The following is a 17390-nucleotide window of genomic DNA, read 5'->3' as shown; positions in this document are numbered from 1 at the left end:
TTACCACTAAGAAGTGGAGCCAGATGCAGTGCCCATTCTTCTTGTGGCCACTGACATCCTGTTGCAATCCTCTCAAAAGCGGTTAAATAATGTTCAATATCTTCATCCTCACCATAGGGCTGCATCTTCGGGCCTTTCCAACCACTTACTCTGCCCAGATTGGATGAATGTGGTGCTGCGGAAGATTCGGGGGGGCTTCCTCGCTGTTGAACAGGTTGCTGCACCTTTTGCCGCACTGAGGGACTCAGAGGCACTCCGGAATCAGCTACTGCACCTTCCCACAGCATCTGATACTCCCGGCGCTCTGACTGGACCTCCTGCTGCAGTTGGCTGAACTGGTGTTGCATTCTACGCCACCGTTCATCCTGGCGTTGTCTGTCGAGCTCCCATTTTGCCTCACGGTCAGCATGCTGTTGCATCAGGCCTTTTAATAAAGTTGAGAGCTCTGAGAGACTTTGTGCTTCCGTGCTGTGCTCACCCGTAGCTTCTGGCAGGTTGCCATCATCTTGGGCCTCCTCTGGGGGAAAATCTGTTGGCCCTTGAGGTTTCCTTGACTTGGCTGATTTCTGCATTGCTATAACCTATTGGCCTGGAGCCACTGCTGCCACCATTTGTGAAGTAGCATAACTTAAGCAGCAAGGAAGGTGATAAGTAAATAGCATTAGCAGACGATTGAAGTTCTTTTTAAGCATATTTTATTGCTAGTATCTCCCTTTTACCATAAAACAATCAAAAAGGCATGCAAAAATCCCACTGGCTTTATACAAGACTTTGCCCACACCTGACCTCGTTAGTCCCTACCATTGAAACAAAATAGGTCAAACCAAATAATACAATTCTAAACAAAGAACAGGAATAAAGTCATGCATGAAACTGACAAACTCATTTACTCAACTAAATAGTTTGTAAAGTAAAACACTGCATACAATATAACTCAAAAGGCTACTTTAAAGAAAACAAACAATACTATACAAAATGAAAAACCCTCCATTTGGTTACACCCAGTGATGCACTCATTGACCTCATGACCCTATATAAACAGGAAGTAGTGGGCGGCCCTTCCCACACACCTGTTTCACATATAGGACCCGAATACACAACATGGACACCATGGTAAGTATAACCAAAGCAACATAAAGAAACATAATTTACCAGACGTGCCTGTAAACAGAAGAAAATTCAGATGATCTGATGGTTAGTAGTGTTTGCTTTAAAACACATGCATGGATGTAAAGAATGTAACTACTGCTACCACAAACAAAACCCGGGATATTGTGTGTTAAGAGAAGTTACACCAGCAATGTCTAAATTAAAGCATTATGGCTGACTGTAAAATAACAGAACACAAAATAACAATATATGCAAGTGACAATTGGCAAATTAATTCCATTCTAGCCACTTTGTCACAGTGATGCTTGCAGAGCGTGGACTCAGCAGACAGACTGAAGACACAGCTTTATTAGGTGGAAACTGTCAAGTTTAAACAAAATATAAGGCAGACTGACTGAAAAAAACCAAACAAACATGGATTAACTGATAGACAGGAGAGCACACAGCATGAAGCAGATCAGGATAGGGATTGATTAAAAATCATAAATATACACATGAGACATGTTTGGTTAACTGGTGATTCTAAACCAGCTGTAGGTGTGAATGTTAGTCTGTGATGGATGGATGACCTTTACACACCCTGTGAAAACTGGAAGGGATGGATGATGATGATGATTATGATACTTCCAACCAGTGTTGGTCAAGTTACTTGAAAAAAGTAATCAGTAACTAATCACTGATTACTTCCCCAAAAAAGTAATCCCATTACTTTACTGATTACTTATTTTCAAAAGTATTAATTACTTAGTTACTTAGTTACTTTTTAAAAACACGATTTACAACCTGAATAGGTGATAAAGCGATAGATCTTTCAGCCCAATTCTACTTTTTCTGCATAATCCATCATACAAAATGTAATCAAATGGAAAAGTAGTAATCCCTTACTTTACTCGTTACTTGAAAAAAGTAATCAGATTACAGTAACGCGTTACTGCCCATCTCTGCTTCCAACAGCAGCTTTTTTAGCTTTACACACTTTTTGGTGTTTTGTTGATCAAACTTTATTGAAACATTGATTTGTCTATGTTATGACCCAGCTCTGCTAGGGAGTCAGAGGAGTTGAAAAGTTTTGTTACAAAAAACTAAAGATTAATATTTACTACAAACAAATAACCAATGCAAAAACAACTTGCTTGCTTAAAGCCTGTAGAAATCAAAACTAGCCTCACAGGTTGTAACACAACTAGCATTACTCAAGAGAATATCACAATTTAGACAAGGCTCACAGAGAGAAGCACAGACTGCACACTCAGTTCTAAACAGCAGTGCCTGAATCAATGCTCTTCATTGCATTGTAAAGACATGGGTGTGTCAAATCAGCCATTGATTGGTCCCTTTTTCTGGAGTTGCAAACCACAGGTTCCCAGTCAGCCAATCGTCTGTGGGTGTTGCCACACTTGAATTTGCTTGAAGGCAGGCTGGCTCCCTTCTTCCAAGGCCAGGGGCTGTAACAGTCTAGTGCCATGTCCTAATTCAAAGGCTGCATCTTTTTGGGGGGGCGCATTTGAAGACCAATTACGTTACAGTGACGCGGTGAAGGCTGTCCAAATTCGAGGGCTGCTTCAAATGTGGCCAACTTCATGGACCAGCCTATCCCAGAATTCAAGCAGCCCAGCCAATTCCAGTTCCCAACAATGGCGGCAGCTACTTAGTTTTAATATTACTCTTATTTCTCTTTTTAACACTTTATTAATTGAAGTAGTATTTATAATATTTATAATATTTTTATAATAATATAAAAATACTTTTCAAATGCGGCAATGGCATAGGCAAAAGAGTTTGAAATATTAATCTTTCTGGGTCACAAAACAAACTTTTAACATATTTTCAGACGAGAATGTAGCTGTGTAAACTTCAAATATCTGCTCGGTTTATCAAGACATCACATATTTGCAAAAGTACTCTGACTTTTACCCGCCAGCTCATTAGCTAGCTGGAAAGTCAAGGCTCACTAGAGCCGGTGAGAGCACTCGACTCCCGGCACATCATTTTCAGATTCTCGCAGTCTTTCACTACTCAGGTTAAACATGATATATAAGTCACTTAGATAACTTACAAATGTTATTGTTTGGGTTTTTTCAGTGTTTTATTTATTCCTGAGTAATTTGGCTGAGATTAAAGTTCTAGTTTTCACACAGCTGAATAAACGTCAAAGAGAAAACATTTTAAACAGAAGTGTGAGATGCTCGAGAATATACTCCAGTGTCCTGTTATATTTTAGTGAGCAAGGAGCAGACAGCCGAGTTCATTAAACTCCACCAAGACAGTAGTGATGCATATCTAAAGGCTAGGCTGTCCCATTTCGAAGGACCTGGTCCATGTAGACCGCAAAGTCTGGGTCCTCAGGAAGATACACCCCCCGAATTGGGACATATTAAACATCTGTTTTATGCCATTTCCTTTATTTTGTCTTCATTTCCACAACTCCCAGATCCTAGTTCTCTCTATTTTCCTTATTTAAGCTTTTTTTCCTTCCAGTGTATCCAAATTGCGCAGTCATGAGGAGTTGTCTGATTTGGGGGGTTTCTCAGCAAAGAACTTTCAGCCGACTGTTGTTGTGATTTGGCATTTTAAACAAAATAAAATTGAACTGAATTAAATTTAAGTCAATATATGGTGTGAGGATTAATCATTTATAAAGGAAAAAATGTTTAAAATACACTCAACTGGCAGAGAGTGCTGTTGGAGTTGTTCTTTATGTTCACCTCAAATCCACCTGAGTGTCATTTCTCTTTAGTTCTGATCTCACTGCTGAGCTGCACAACAAACCAAGGTCAGTAACCTTCTTCTGTCACAGTTTAAACCTGATAAATGCTCACTGATATGACCTGATTGGGTTCATGTTTCACAATGGATATCTCATATATAGAATTTTCATTTCATTTCATTCAATTCAATTCAATTCATTTATAACTTCATGCGCTTAATATGTTAATATAACACCTCAAGGTGTTGTCACACATGAAGCATCCACACTGACAAGGATGCCTCCTTGTCGAGGTGTCCCGGGCATGTCCCAGAGGGAACAGGCCCCAGGACAGACCCAGGTTTGGGCTTCTCTGCTTAGGCTGCTGCCTCTGCGACCCAGCCCTGGATACGCAGAAGAGGATGGATGAATGGATGGATGGATAGACTTGTAAAAGATGTAAAATCTCAGAAATAAAATAAATGAAGTCTAACAGGTCATCATTTTTTCATTTTAACCCTCACAGCTCGTCTGACTGTGAGTCCCAGCAGCTCTCAGTTCTTTAAAGGAGACTTTGTGTCTCTGAGCTGTGAGGAGGACGACAGCTCTGCTGGATGGACTCTGAGGAGAAACACAAGCAAAGGACAGAGGACTCAGTGTGGAAGTACATGGGGAAAACCAGCAGGTTCTTCCTGTAACATCGGCATGATGATGCTTCATGACAGTGGAGTTTACTGGTGTGAGTCCAGAGAGGGTCCCATCAGTAACATGGTTAACCTGACAGTCACTGGTAAGCTGAGTGTGTGGAGTTAGTGTTGATGAAGCTGTGTGTAAATGGATGAAATGCTGTAGTTTGTCTCTGTGTTGAGGTGGATCAGTGATCCTGCAGAGTCCTGTCCTCCCTGTGATGGAGGGAGATGACGTCACTCTGCTCTGTAAAACAAAGACCACTCCCTCCAACCTCCCAGCTGCTTTTTTCAAAGATGGTGTCTTTATTGGGGATGAGACTACAGGTCACATGACCATCCAGCATGTTTCCAGGTCTGATGAAGGCCTCTACAAGTGTGACATCAGCGGTCATGGAGAGTCTCCATCCAGCTGGATCACTGTCACAGGTGACACACTCACCTGTCTGTGTTTCTGCAGGTTTCAACATTCACAATGTGACGACAACTTAGTGGCTGTGTTTGCTTTATTTTAGGGGAAGACGCCACCACACCTCCACCTACATCCACACCTCCACCTGGTTCCACCTCCATCACTCTTCCTCCATCACTCTCTCCTCCTGTTCTCTCTGTGTTGTCATGTGTTGGATCAGTGTGTGTTGTGGTTCTTCTGGTGTTACTGGTTCTGCTGGTGAGACGATGTGTTCACAGGAAATCTGAAGGTGAGACCCAGATGGCTGCATTTTAGACGTGTAAGGTGTTTTAAATATATATTGAAATTGTTTTTATCTACATTATCTACATTATATATATATATATATATATATATATATATATATATATATATATATATATATATGTGTGTGTATGTGTGTGTGTGTATGTATGTGTATGTGTGTGTGTGTGTATGTGTGTATGTGTGTGTGTGTGTATGTGTGTATGTATGTGTGTGTATGTATGTATGTGTATGTATGTATGTGTATTTTTTGATACTTTAAGGCTCTGTTTAGACTCCTTACAGTAACATATTTCACTGTTAAATTTGAAACATTTCACAAGATCACAGTGAACCTGCAGAAGATGACAACATGCACAGAGATACGACAATATCAAATCATCAACAACAGCCAATCAGAGGTAATATTGGGTGTGTGGTCAAATATGATTTAGAAATTAGAAACAGTGCTGACATTTTTAAAAAGCCAGGAAATGTTTAAATATATTGTAAATGAACATCTGTTCTTGGTAAATAACATATATTAAAATCTTAGATTTAAAACTGGTGAGTGAAATTTTAACTCTTGAAGCTCCAACATTACAAACACAGTTCAGAAGTCAAGTTACAAATGAAGTCAAGGACTCCAATTAGCTGAGGTGAAACGTAGCAGACAGCCAGCAGCTCAGCCACCTTTGTCCCGAGGCACATGTCAGTCAAAGAGGCCCCATAATATTTGTATAAGTATTAATTAATTAAGGTCAAGCGGCCCATAGTGTTGTATTTCAAACAGTTGCTTTGCAGTCGAATCACTCCGTGCTTACTGTGTGATGTTATTTGTGTGCTGATCTCTGTGTTTGTTGTCTGTGGTTAACAGAAGCTCACACCTCTGCATTTGTACCATTTCCTGTTTATGATTAAAAAAAAACAATCAAACATTTTAAACATTTTTAAACTTCATCTAAAGTGGGTTAGAAGCATATAATAATTAAACAAACATATTAAGCGAATGTAATATGAACAGAAAATGTCAGTTATGGACAAAACATCATCAAAGACACAAAAACTAAACTATAAAGTTATTTTGCAGAGGTATTGAAGGACAGAGACTGATTGAAAATTATAGGCTAACATGAGCAGAGGAAAACGGACCATGAATCTTCCTGATATTAGATCATTCATTCCTGAGGATGGCCACATTTTCTAGCACAGCATCTTGTACATGTCTTATTGGCACTGAGCTCTAAATAAAGTCATTATTTTTGATCAAATTTTATAAGATAAAATGATCTAGCTTCTAATAAATTGTCCAGAAATTTAGACCAAACAAAACTTGACAATAAAGTTTACTTTGACTTGACTTACTTTGACTTAAGATACAAGCATCATCATAATTATCCTTACATCCACCACATTTAGGCCCAGATGCTTGGTGATGAGACCTCCTGTGTTCAATCTACAATTCAGACTGTCCAGACTCATTCTCGTCTCACTGATGTTCACTGATGTTTGTCTGCAATCATCTAACAATGTCTTCAGCTCTTTCAAGAAGCCACTGTCCACTGTAACATGATCCCATCTATCTGAAAGTTCATACTTCCCCCTGCCAGAGTAGAAATCTACAGTGTGCTTTGTGTAGTACCATCAATGAAGAGGTGCCCAGACTCCATTCAATTCACTTTTACTCATATAGCACCAATTCATTTGCCAAGCTCGGCTGAACATGCCTAATATTAAAAGTTGAGATTGTGTCTGTCTCCTGAAGTGAAACTGGACATAGTTCTGAAGAACAGGGGCTCTGCTCCCCATTCTACTTTAAAATTCTCTAGGAACCACAAATAAACCAAGATGGGTAGACGGCAGTCCAGCTGTGTTCGCCATATGTTCTTGACCCACATACAGGTTATTAGAGTGGTGAATGTGTTGGATATATGAAGTGTATAAAGAGACAACTATAAGACAATGGGTCTTTTTGTCGTCTTAAAGGTCTGTGTCAAACCACAGCAGCTGCTTCCTGTTATATTTAGTTTGTTCTTGTAGTCTGAAGTTGAAGAAACTTTTCACCACAGAGAGTTCTGGTTTGGCCAATGGCAGTGTTCATTTTGTGAGAATTTGTTTGCTTGGTGCGCTGCGGTGAAGTGTGTCAGACGGCACTTAAAGAAGGTGGCACCTTTGTGGCTGTGCATGTTCTTCTTACACAAACACCTACCAGTTCTATGCAATCCTTTCGTGATTCTCAGCAGAGGTTTAAAGGAGTGGAAAAAACCTCTGAAAACCTCCTGCTAGTCACAAAAGTAATCATTTAATGTCTGTATAAGAAAAATTTAAAAAAAAAAGTGAAATAGTATAACATTGCATTGTGTTTTCTGTAATCTGTGTTTGCTTTGTTTTACAGAAGGTGATCCAGCTGTAATCTATTCAGCAAGGAGAATTGAAGATGTTAGTTATGAACACATACTCATCACACCAAAGATGAAAAGAGGTAAAGATGATCTTTACTGTTTTTCTGGTCTCCACACAAAGATCAGCAACCCAGATCTTGACTAAAACTAAAGATTTCAAACTTCTTGGTATAATTTCAGAAAGAAATATATATATTTCTTGTCTGCAAAGTTGCACTATTCATTCGAAGTGCAAAGCAAACTGTGAAGTCAATGAAAAATTTAAATTAATTTAATATACCTTGACTTAAATTACCTTAAACAGAAATGATTTTGTTCAACTGGGTCAAAAGTTATCACAAGTTTGCACAAGAGCTTTGGTTGAAATGTGGAAATTACAGGATAGCACAATAGATATGCAAAGTGGAAGCAGCCATCCCCCTTCAAGCAAGACAAATGTAATCATTTTAAACAAGGTGCTGATTCCGGCTGGTTACAAATTATAACCAAACCAAAATCCAGTAACACCGTCTCAATCCTGATATTTTAGTAAACTTTGCTGTATTACACCATGTGCATTGCATAGTACCTGCTGCAGTTCAGTAACATTTGCCACACAGTGGAAAATGAGAGTTTAGGGCTCATTAACAGACTGAAATAAATCAATTACTGCACTGAAGCATGGCTGCTTTCTTTCACACATGACCACAGCATTTGACTCAGTAGATCTGAACATTTTTTATCAGCTGCTGATTTCATATATTTCATTCATATATTTTAGAAATCAGCTTTTTAGTCAACATAGGTAACTTATCATCTAGCTGTAGCTGTGATGCACCACACAGTTCAGTGTTAGGTCCTCTTTTTTCCTCTGTGTGCACTTAACTAGGTCAAATTTCACTCACCTATGCCTTGCTTCATTGCAACACCACTGTGCACCACTGCTCACCTTTGTTCTCAGAAGTCTCGCTGCTCGCCCACCCAATGAATGAGAGACAGAGAGAGAGAGCTCTTCTCGCACTGTTTCTATGCCAGAAGAGCAAAAGAATAGTTAGATTAGTTAGAAGACTAGTTAGTTCCATATTTTGAATAAATGTTTTGCCAGTTCCGTCAATCCACCCAGTTTCTTGCTGCTTCTCCTGTTCAGGATCATTTGCATGGTTGAGCTTATCCCAGCTGTAAAGGTGAGGTGGGATACTCCCTTGTAGAGGTCACCAGTTCATGACAGGATATTCTTGAATGAGGCCAAATCGTGCACCAAAGTCAACAAAAAGAAACAATTATGTGAACAAAAATTAAATATTAGACTTTTAAATATAATTTGATGCAGTTTAGTTTATGAGTTAATTGTTTCACCTCTGTGGATTTCAGGTTCAAGTGTTTTTGAATTGATTGAAGTCTGAACTGGGACTGTGTGTGATGCAGAGAGGTTGGAGGTCTTGATTGAACTACAAAGCTTGTAATCACGTTTCCTGTTGTTTGAACTGTGTGTGTTTGTGTTTAGACTTTAAACCAGAGCCAGACGTCGTCTACTCTTCGCTAAGATAGTCCACCAGTCCAGCCACTGCTGTCCAGCTGCTGGTCTCTATCTGGTCCCCCAGCACCTCAGACCAGAGGACATCCACATGTTAACAAAGTTTTTTTTTATTTTTTATATGTGCATGTTTTTTTTTTCACTCTTTTGTGGTTCAAAAAATCAGAAATTATATTTTTTTACTGACACAGAACCATCAGTGCTATTATAAATATATGAATGTGTTTTATAGACACTGTAACTTCACTGTTATTTATAATAAAAATATGAGAAATAACTTGCTCTTGTTCCCACAGCAAACAGGTGTTTCTCTGCAGGATTAAGAACCCTTTGTTCTCTTGTGTTTCTCACGTGGTTCTGTGGGCTTCACCAAGATGTAAGATGGAAAATTTGACTTGTTCCGGTTTGGTTGTGGCTAACCGACGCAGACATCTTTTCACTTCAAAGAAGAAGAAGAAGAGGGAAAAAAACCCATTAAACCTGCAGGAGAGCTACAACATGGAAAGAGTTCTTACCTTGATGTTCTAATTCACACTGAAACCAGCAGCAGCAGCTGACTGTTTGATGTTAAGGAAACATAATAATAACAACCTAAACATTATTTGGTTGCAGATTCGTAAATGTGATTCTTTACAATTAATATTTATTACAAATCTCAAATTTGGGACTTTTTTCTACTGAACAAAAACCAGTTAATTCCAACCTTCTAGTTAACTTGGACTACAGGGTGCTTCATTTTGATAAACAGATTTCTTTTTTGTTCCTCCTCCTGGGAATGATTTCGTGTATATTTCTCAGATATCTACAAACAAAAGATCTTCTACTCATTTCCAGAATAGCCCTTGACCCATTTGAATTAATTTCTTTAACACTTAGTACTTTAACCCACATCTAGAGAGCTAAAGTGTTTGGAGATAAACTAAAAACCAGTGAACATGTAACTCATATGGAACTTCCTTCTGGATCTCATCTGCTGAGCCAACTCAGAGCTGACACTTGAAAGGTCATGTTGAAAATTTGCTGCCATCTAGTGTTTAAACTTCAGCTTACCAGTGAAGTAATTTCAGTTAAATGGCTTTTGAACAGTTTGGTGGTGCTCTCAATTGGTGCTTACTCTCTGTGTGTCACTGTATCACTTCCTGATCCTTTTACAACACACAGTTTTGTGTTGTGTAGCTGTTTAAGTAAAAGACATTAAAAAAAATCCATAGTGTAATCTTCACGTTTTATTTTTTTTTATTCAAAGCAGACTCTGCAAAATCACTTGCTAATTAAATTAGCTAGTAGCAAGTATTCATTTGGAGTTGCTATAGCTCAGTAGGTGGTGTAGGTCACCTTGAAAGTGAAAGATTGGTGATCCAGTCGCTGACTGCAACAACAGCAACCATTCCTTTTCAAGATTTTTTGAACTATGTGGTTTCGTTGCTTTCAGGCAGCTGAGCTGACCATTGTGTTGACATCTAAGCAGCTCTGTTAGCTCTACTAACATTAAACCACTTCACAATCAACATGAACACAGGATAAAAATTGAGAGGAAAGAAGCTTTATGTCTTTTCATTTTTGCTGTACAAACCAACAGATCATGTGTTCAGATACAAAACACACAGCGTCCATGTGTTCCATCTACAAACACTCGGTGCCAGTTTGACCAGGATACTGACTCACACACACACACACCTGTTTTCCACCAACACAAAGCTGGTGAGGATTTGATGAATAATCAGAATATCAAATAATTATTTTAAGGTAAAAATCTCATAAAGGAAAATTCCTTTTGAGACTCATTTCACAAACACAAAGCTGACTTTTCTGACTGTTGTGGAAGTTTTCTATTAAATAAAGCCTGCAGACGAGCAGTGAGCGGTAGCTAACATTCTTTAACACACAACCAAGCCTGCATGACCGCGGGGCAGACGGTCAGCAGAGTCTCCTGAGCCTAGCATGGCTCTCAGTTAAATACCTTCTCCAGGAACAAAAGGCAGTACACAGCTGTTTCACACCTTAAGGTTCACACTGCCTTGCTACCTCCCAGAGTCCTCGAAGAGACAAAAGACTCTTCCTGTGGAGTGGTCTGCTTCCCCCAACTTCCTTACTAGACCCCCACCATTTGTCTTACAGTATGGGTGTTAGACATGTTTAAATCCAGTGGCACCAAGCCATTATACAATAAAATAATGTGAAATAATGTAAGTAAAAGAAATTCCTATACACTGACCTTTTCACCGTGAACAGTAACAGTAATCAGTAACTCATCAACTGCTCTGAGCAGCCACATTTCCCACATGGTCATATGAGCCTTCAAAGTTTCCCAGAATGCACTGCTTTAACCTGGACTTGTTTATTAAAACTGTGAAACTTTGATAAAGGTTTTGTCTGTAGATTGTGACAGTTGGAGTGGATGCTGTAAAATATATTAATTTGGTTGTAACTCTTTTGCACAACTTAAATTAAGTATGTATTTAGCCTTAATGATTTGATAGCTTAATATTTGGTAAGTGCTTCTTTTTTTTTTTTTTTTTGCATTCATGTTGTTTGAGTATGGGATCATACCTGCTTTTTTTACGTCTTAAAGTTAACATTTAATTTTAACATTCACTCATAAAACTATGATTAAGATTTTGTTCTATAGATATTGACATTTTAGAAAGTTGTCTACAATTTGGTTGTAACCTTTTTTTCCACAACCCAAATTGGTGTTTTTTAGCCATGATAATTTTATAATTTATAATTTGATGATGTAATGAGGGAATCAATGGTAAGTGTAAGTGTTTTTTTTTTTTATTCATGTTATTTGAATATGGGATTATTCCTGCTGGATTAATGATGAATGATTTGGTTTTGTTTTACTTTTTAAAGGCAGGGCTCTAGACTAACTTTTTGACATGGGCGCACCGGTACGCCTAACTTTAAAAATTTAGGCGTACCGGCACAAAAGTTAGGCACACTCAAATTTTTCAACTGCATTGCTTAACACTGCAGTTTTACATGTGCACTTTCTTTGGGGGGGAAGTCCATACAGACAATATTAATTTCTAAATTATTAACTAACAAACTTGTGCTTAAAGTGCTTTGTCAATATTGTAGAAAATGTTAAACTTAATCATCATCTTGGCCTCCTCTGACGACCTGTTTGCTGCTGTCTGCTGCTGAAGGCCGTGGGGAGAGGGGACACTTGGGCAGTGCATTTATTGCAGCATATAATGTGTTTTCTGGATACACTGTGCTTTTTCAGCATTCAAAGATTGATGGCACCGTGTCAGAGCACTAGCTATGAATTTCAGACGGATCAGGCCTTAACTTAACAAAAAAGTTATCAATAGTTCTTTTCATCTTTTCTTATTACCCACAGCTATATCCACTTCTCTCAGGCCTAGGCTGCTCACTAGGGCTGGGTATCATCACTGATTTCTATAATCCATTCGATTCCGGTTCTCAAAGTCCTGATTTGATTCAATTTAGCCTCAGACAGTCAGAAATATTATAATTCTGATCATTTATCAGTACTGATACATGTGAGACTTCATCAGAATTGTGAACATCACAGCAGATGCCTTTGTGTGAAAGTAACTGAGAATAAAACACAGAAAAACATGAAGGAGATTTTCCTGGTCTGGTGTTTTATAGCAGATAACCTTAAAAATATTCTACAATATTCTGTAATTTTGCATAATTTTAAGAAGTTTAAATTTCTTCAGTATTGAACAGCAGAAATTAGGCTTTCTTGTCCGAGGTCATTTAAGTGAAAAAAGAAAAAGACAGCGCTGTAAACAACGGTAGACTGGTGGGTAATAAGCGAATGAATAATGCAGAAAACAGAGATTTGAGACGGGAAACTGTTCTTGAAGTACAGAGAGAGAGAGAGAGAGCTGTGCATGAAGTGTAATTTTTATCGTGGTGGAAGCAAAACCGCAAAAGTCAGAGGGAATTCATGACGACATTGATCAAATGTGAAGCGTAGTTTGCTGCTTCTTTTGCTGCTGGCCCTGCGAATTTTGGTTGGAGAGAGACAAAACCTGCAGCTCAGAATCAGCGCAAAAAAGACGTAAACACAGAGCGGACCCGACGAATCAGAATCGCTAAGCTCCGACAGTGTGTCCGTGTTCGGGCCGTCGGGTGAGAAAGCCGAGAAAGACAAAGCTGATTCTGATGCGTCGGGTCCGCTCTGTGTTTAGGTCTTTGTGTGGAATCCGTTAATGAATTGATATCGCCTTATTCAAGCTACTCACCTCTCTCTTCCACCTGCACTTTCAACTGGACCACGGCCAATCAGAGAGGTCCCGCCCCTGACTATCTCTGATTGGTTTAGTCCACGATAGGGGCATAATGTGCGTCTAATGTTGACCACATGGAGAGTTGCAGAGATTTTTTTTTTGTTACCCGAACAGTTGGTCGCACAGGTGCGAACAAATATTTTTTTTTTAGTCGCACCACTGAAAAATTTGGTCGCATTTGCGACCAAATTGGTCGCACTCTAGAGCCCTGAAAGGTAACATATATTTTGAACAATTGAGGTTTTTTTCGTTTGTATTGTGTGTAAAGGATTACAAAAACCTTAAAAATTTGACTCCTATCTAAACACATTGTATATAACATTTTACAACATGTTTAGAGACATGTGAGCTTTGAAGTTAATTCATTGGACCAAGTTGATCTCAATTCACAGACAGACAACTTCCCACTACACAGAGTGTGTTGAGAGATTGTCTCTACATATCTGTTTTACTCAAATGTGTTGACTTTCCATTACTTTGTAAATGTATTTGTTTGTCAAATACATTACTTTTGTCAAATACTCAAGAAAGCACTTTGGTAAACCATTTTGTTTTTAAAGTACTCTATAAATAAAGTTGGACTGGAAATATGTATGTATGAAGCTAGAGAAGACAGGAATGTTGTTTCTAAAATGTTGTCACACAGGTGTGTCGAGGGTGTTGAGGGTTTGTTGTTTCAAGTGGGTAATTTCTCCATCCTGATGATCAGAAGACTGTGTGAGGGTTCCTTCAGAACAACAGCAAGTGTTTAAAATAATGTCTTTCAGTCTTTTAACCCTTTGATGTCCTCAAGAAAATGTTTTGTTTGCATTACTTATTGATTGGGGTGAGTAATAACCACAATCAATACTTGTTTTTTTTCAATAGACCCTGTAGTTTTTAAAATATTGATCTCTACCAAACGGTTGAGATGTCCCTTTATGGTAAAAATATGAAATGTCATGCAAATACAAGTACAGTAGATAATACAGTTGAACAAATCAAATAAAGGGCCAGATTATAATAAAATTAATAACAAAAACTATCCAGGGCATTGGATACAGTTTATTTCTAGTAGCATGCCAGTGAACATTGCTGTTTTCATTCCATCAAAGGAAAGTATTATATCAAACAACAAAATACATAGTTTTTTCATCTGCAAATGTGAAAAATATGCTACAGCACATTGAGGCCACTTCTGATTGAATGCTACTCTGCAAAATCAGTTTTGTTTTTAAAAAGATAAAATAAAAATAGTGCAAATCAAGCACATCTGCTTGTGGTTTTGGTCGTTGGGGTCTTAGGGTGTAGCATTTATTCTGTGGTCTTGGAGAGCTGAATCATGGTTGTCCAACTCTAGATGCTGGCTTGTTAACTTGGTTCAGACACAGCCAGGTGGAAACCTTTTGAGGGCCATCAGTTTCTGGTCCAGTAGGGCACAGTCCCTCTTGTAGACCAGGAATTCAAGTCAAGGATTTATCCAAAAAAAGTGGAATATGCCATCTCCTTAACTTATAACTTATGTTTTTCATTTAGTTTCATTAAGTTATTTGACAGAAAGATCAGCTGACTGTGAGGGCTCAGAGTCAGCTGTGACTTTGTATTTGTGGTATTTGTTTGTCGAATATGGGAACTCACAGCTGATAGGTGGAGAGGAATGTGGTTGCTAAGGTGATGCTGTGGGTGCTGATGTCATAGATCTGAGGTGTGTCTGTATAAAAACATCTGACAAGGAAACACAGCTCAGTTTGTTCTCTGGCTGTTTAGTACAGAGGTCCATTTTTAGTTATTTTATTTTTTACCTTTTTTTCGCTCTTTAAATTTTTAAAATATTTTGATTATTTTTTCCATCATGATGATCAGAAAAGACTTTGAGGATTTCAGAGATTTCTTCAGAAGAACAGTAAGTGTTTAAAATAATATTTTATAGTTATAGTAGCTAAGTTTTATGTGGTTTTATGGAGGCTACAGCTAAATGCTGCCTCCTCCATAGTACAATATACATTTTTATACAGTGACGTCATTTTGAAGTCCTTTGGCTGATGATGGTCTTTAGTATGTAGCTGATTGATTGATTGATTGGTAATTTATTTCAACATGTGAACAATATACAAGTACATTTAGAAAAGAAAATAAGAGAGAAAAAAAATACTATACAAATTACATACAAATGTTTCAGCTTAATTTAAACCTCAAAGTTAACCCTACGTAGGCAGTTTTAAAACTCTAGTTGTGTTATTCACTGAAAATACCAACAGACTCAGACTTTTAGAACAAACTAAGAGTCAGATCAGCAGAAACAAAAACACGGAAATGTCTGCTGTAACTGCGTCGCTCTGCTCAACTGACTCAACTGAAGAACCTAAAACAATAACATCTACAAAACCAAAAGTTTTGTAGATGATGATTCAATTAAAAAAAAGATTTTACAGCAGAGACAATGTTAAATAAAAAGCTAACTGTCTCTCAATAGGATAAAAAAGACATTTATTATTTTACTACTACTACTATTATTATTATTATTAGTAGTAGTAGTAGTAGTAGTAGTAGTAGTAGTATTATTAGTATTATTACTATCAGGAAAAAATGACAAGGATCAGTTAATCAATCCATAATGGGAAACTACAATTATTAAAACTTGTAGGTTATTTTAATATCACAATGCAATTAAAAACTAAAAATTCTCCAGCATGTGGGAGAGACCTAAGAAATTAGACCCAAAATGATCCAAGAAAAATCAAAGACATTTTAATCAACAGGCAAAGTTTATGCTAGATGCTGCCTAATATTGAATAAAGCATTATAGCCTAAACCATTTCTGTTAGCATTTCATGTTCTTTACATGTATTGTTGTGTGCTTACTTCCAACACTACTCTGAATTTTCAACAGCTGTTTATACCACAGAGACCTCATGTAGCTGTTACTACAAACAGTAACTGAACCAGCTAAACAACACAAACATGTGAAGATGAACATATGAATTACTGTGGATCATAGGTCATCAATAACAATCTGATGGAGTTCGGGATCTATTTAACAACTATAATTTTAAATCTTTTGGTCATAAAACCAAAGATTTAAAATTTAAAAATTATTTCTGTAACACTAAGATGTTTCCTGTGATCTGAGAAGCTTTTTGAACTTTACATTCTGTTTTCTGGCTGTCAGTTTAAATATTTCAAGAGCTGGTCACATTTTTGTTATTCATTTATTTTACTCTTTTTGAATGTTTTTACTTATAATTTCTTTTTAGCCTTATTGTTGTCTTAACTAAGTCTATTCATGTGTTTTTGTGGCTGTAAATGTTTTTTTCTCTGTGACGGCCAGTGGGCTGGCCTTGTGTTTTGCTTTTTCTGTTACCTGTTTCTTGCAGGTAGGTGGAGCTGACCCAATTATAGATGCAGCACACCTGAGAAGGCCAGTCCCAGTGTATATAAAGACACCTTGACTGAACCAGCTGTGTTGCTCTGGCTCTCGCTCTCTCCATCATACTCATTTGGAAGTTTCAGTTATGGCTGTTATGTCCTTTAAGTTGTGTTTAAGTTGCTTTACCTTATTTTCCATTAAATATGTCTTACAGCCTTTAAAAACCTGTGTGTGGTCTCCTACTTGCTTGTCACTTCCTATGAGCCGGGTTGTGACATCTCTTTTCTCTCTTTCTCTATTGAAGCAGTTGATGCAGATTTGATCTCAGCTGCAGTCAGTTTCAGTTTTTTTGATCTACAGAAAATGTAAACAAGAACAGAGTAAAGATTCATACCAGCCTCCAGCTGAACAGCAACCTGTTCGAAATGTCCCAGAGATTCTTACATGATGATGCTGGAAAAGGAAGCCAGAAAATCAGGAGAAGATCTGACTGGAGAAACTAAAACAATAGCATCCAAGCATGAAACAAAAACAGCTGCATATATTCCAAGAAATTTCACAGGATGGACAATGGTTTGATAAGTAAGCTAATGTTAGGCTTAAATAACAGAAGAGGTGAACGTCAATTCCTCCATGATACCCACCGTGCCTCAAGAGAAAACAAAAACATTATAAAATAAGG

At 37.8% G+C, this 17390-nt stretch overlaps 1 protein-coding gene across 1 annotated transcript; it reads left to right on the top strand.

Annotated features, from left to right (window-relative positions):
* Window positions 1-4094: 4094 nt before the first annotated feature.
* On the top strand, window positions 4095-10271 carry LOC146389855 (sialoadhesin-like). The gene is made up of 7 exons (XM_084919890.1): window positions 4095-4110; window positions 4293-4586; window positions 4666-4911; window positions 4998-5183; window positions 5521-5598; window positions 7572-7658; window positions 9062-10271. The coding sequence occupies exons 1-7, from the start codon at window positions 4095-4097 to the stop codon at window positions 9103-9105; spliced, it is 951 nt and encodes a 316-aa protein (XP_084776016.1). The 3' UTR covers window positions 9106-10271.
* The last annotated feature ends 7119 nt before the right edge of the window (window positions 10272-17390 follow it).

This window comes from Perissodus microlepis, chromosome 3, assembly GCF_051167445.1.
Source record: "Perissodus microlepis isolate ML-2025 ecotype Zambia chromosome 3, ASM5116744v1, whole genome shotgun sequence".
Classification (NCBI taxonomy): Eukaryota; Metazoa; Chordata; class Actinopteri; order Cichliformes; family Cichlidae; genus Perissodus; species Perissodus microlepis.
The sequence above is the reverse complement of the archived record's forward strand: the minus strand, read 5'-3'. Positions and strand labels throughout refer to the sequence as shown.

Bases quoted from the DNA above. Each gene is read 5' to 3' on its own strand.
- LOC146389855 (XM_084919890.1), top strand. The intron at 5,184-5,520 runs GTGAGACCCAGA...ACATTTCACAAG, and splicing joins TGTTCACAGGAAATCTGAAG to ATCACAGTGAACCTGCAGAA. The intron at 5,599-7,571 runs GTAATATTGGGT...TTTGTTTTACAG, and splicing joins TCAACAACAGCCAATCAGAG to AAGGTGATCCAGCTGTAATC.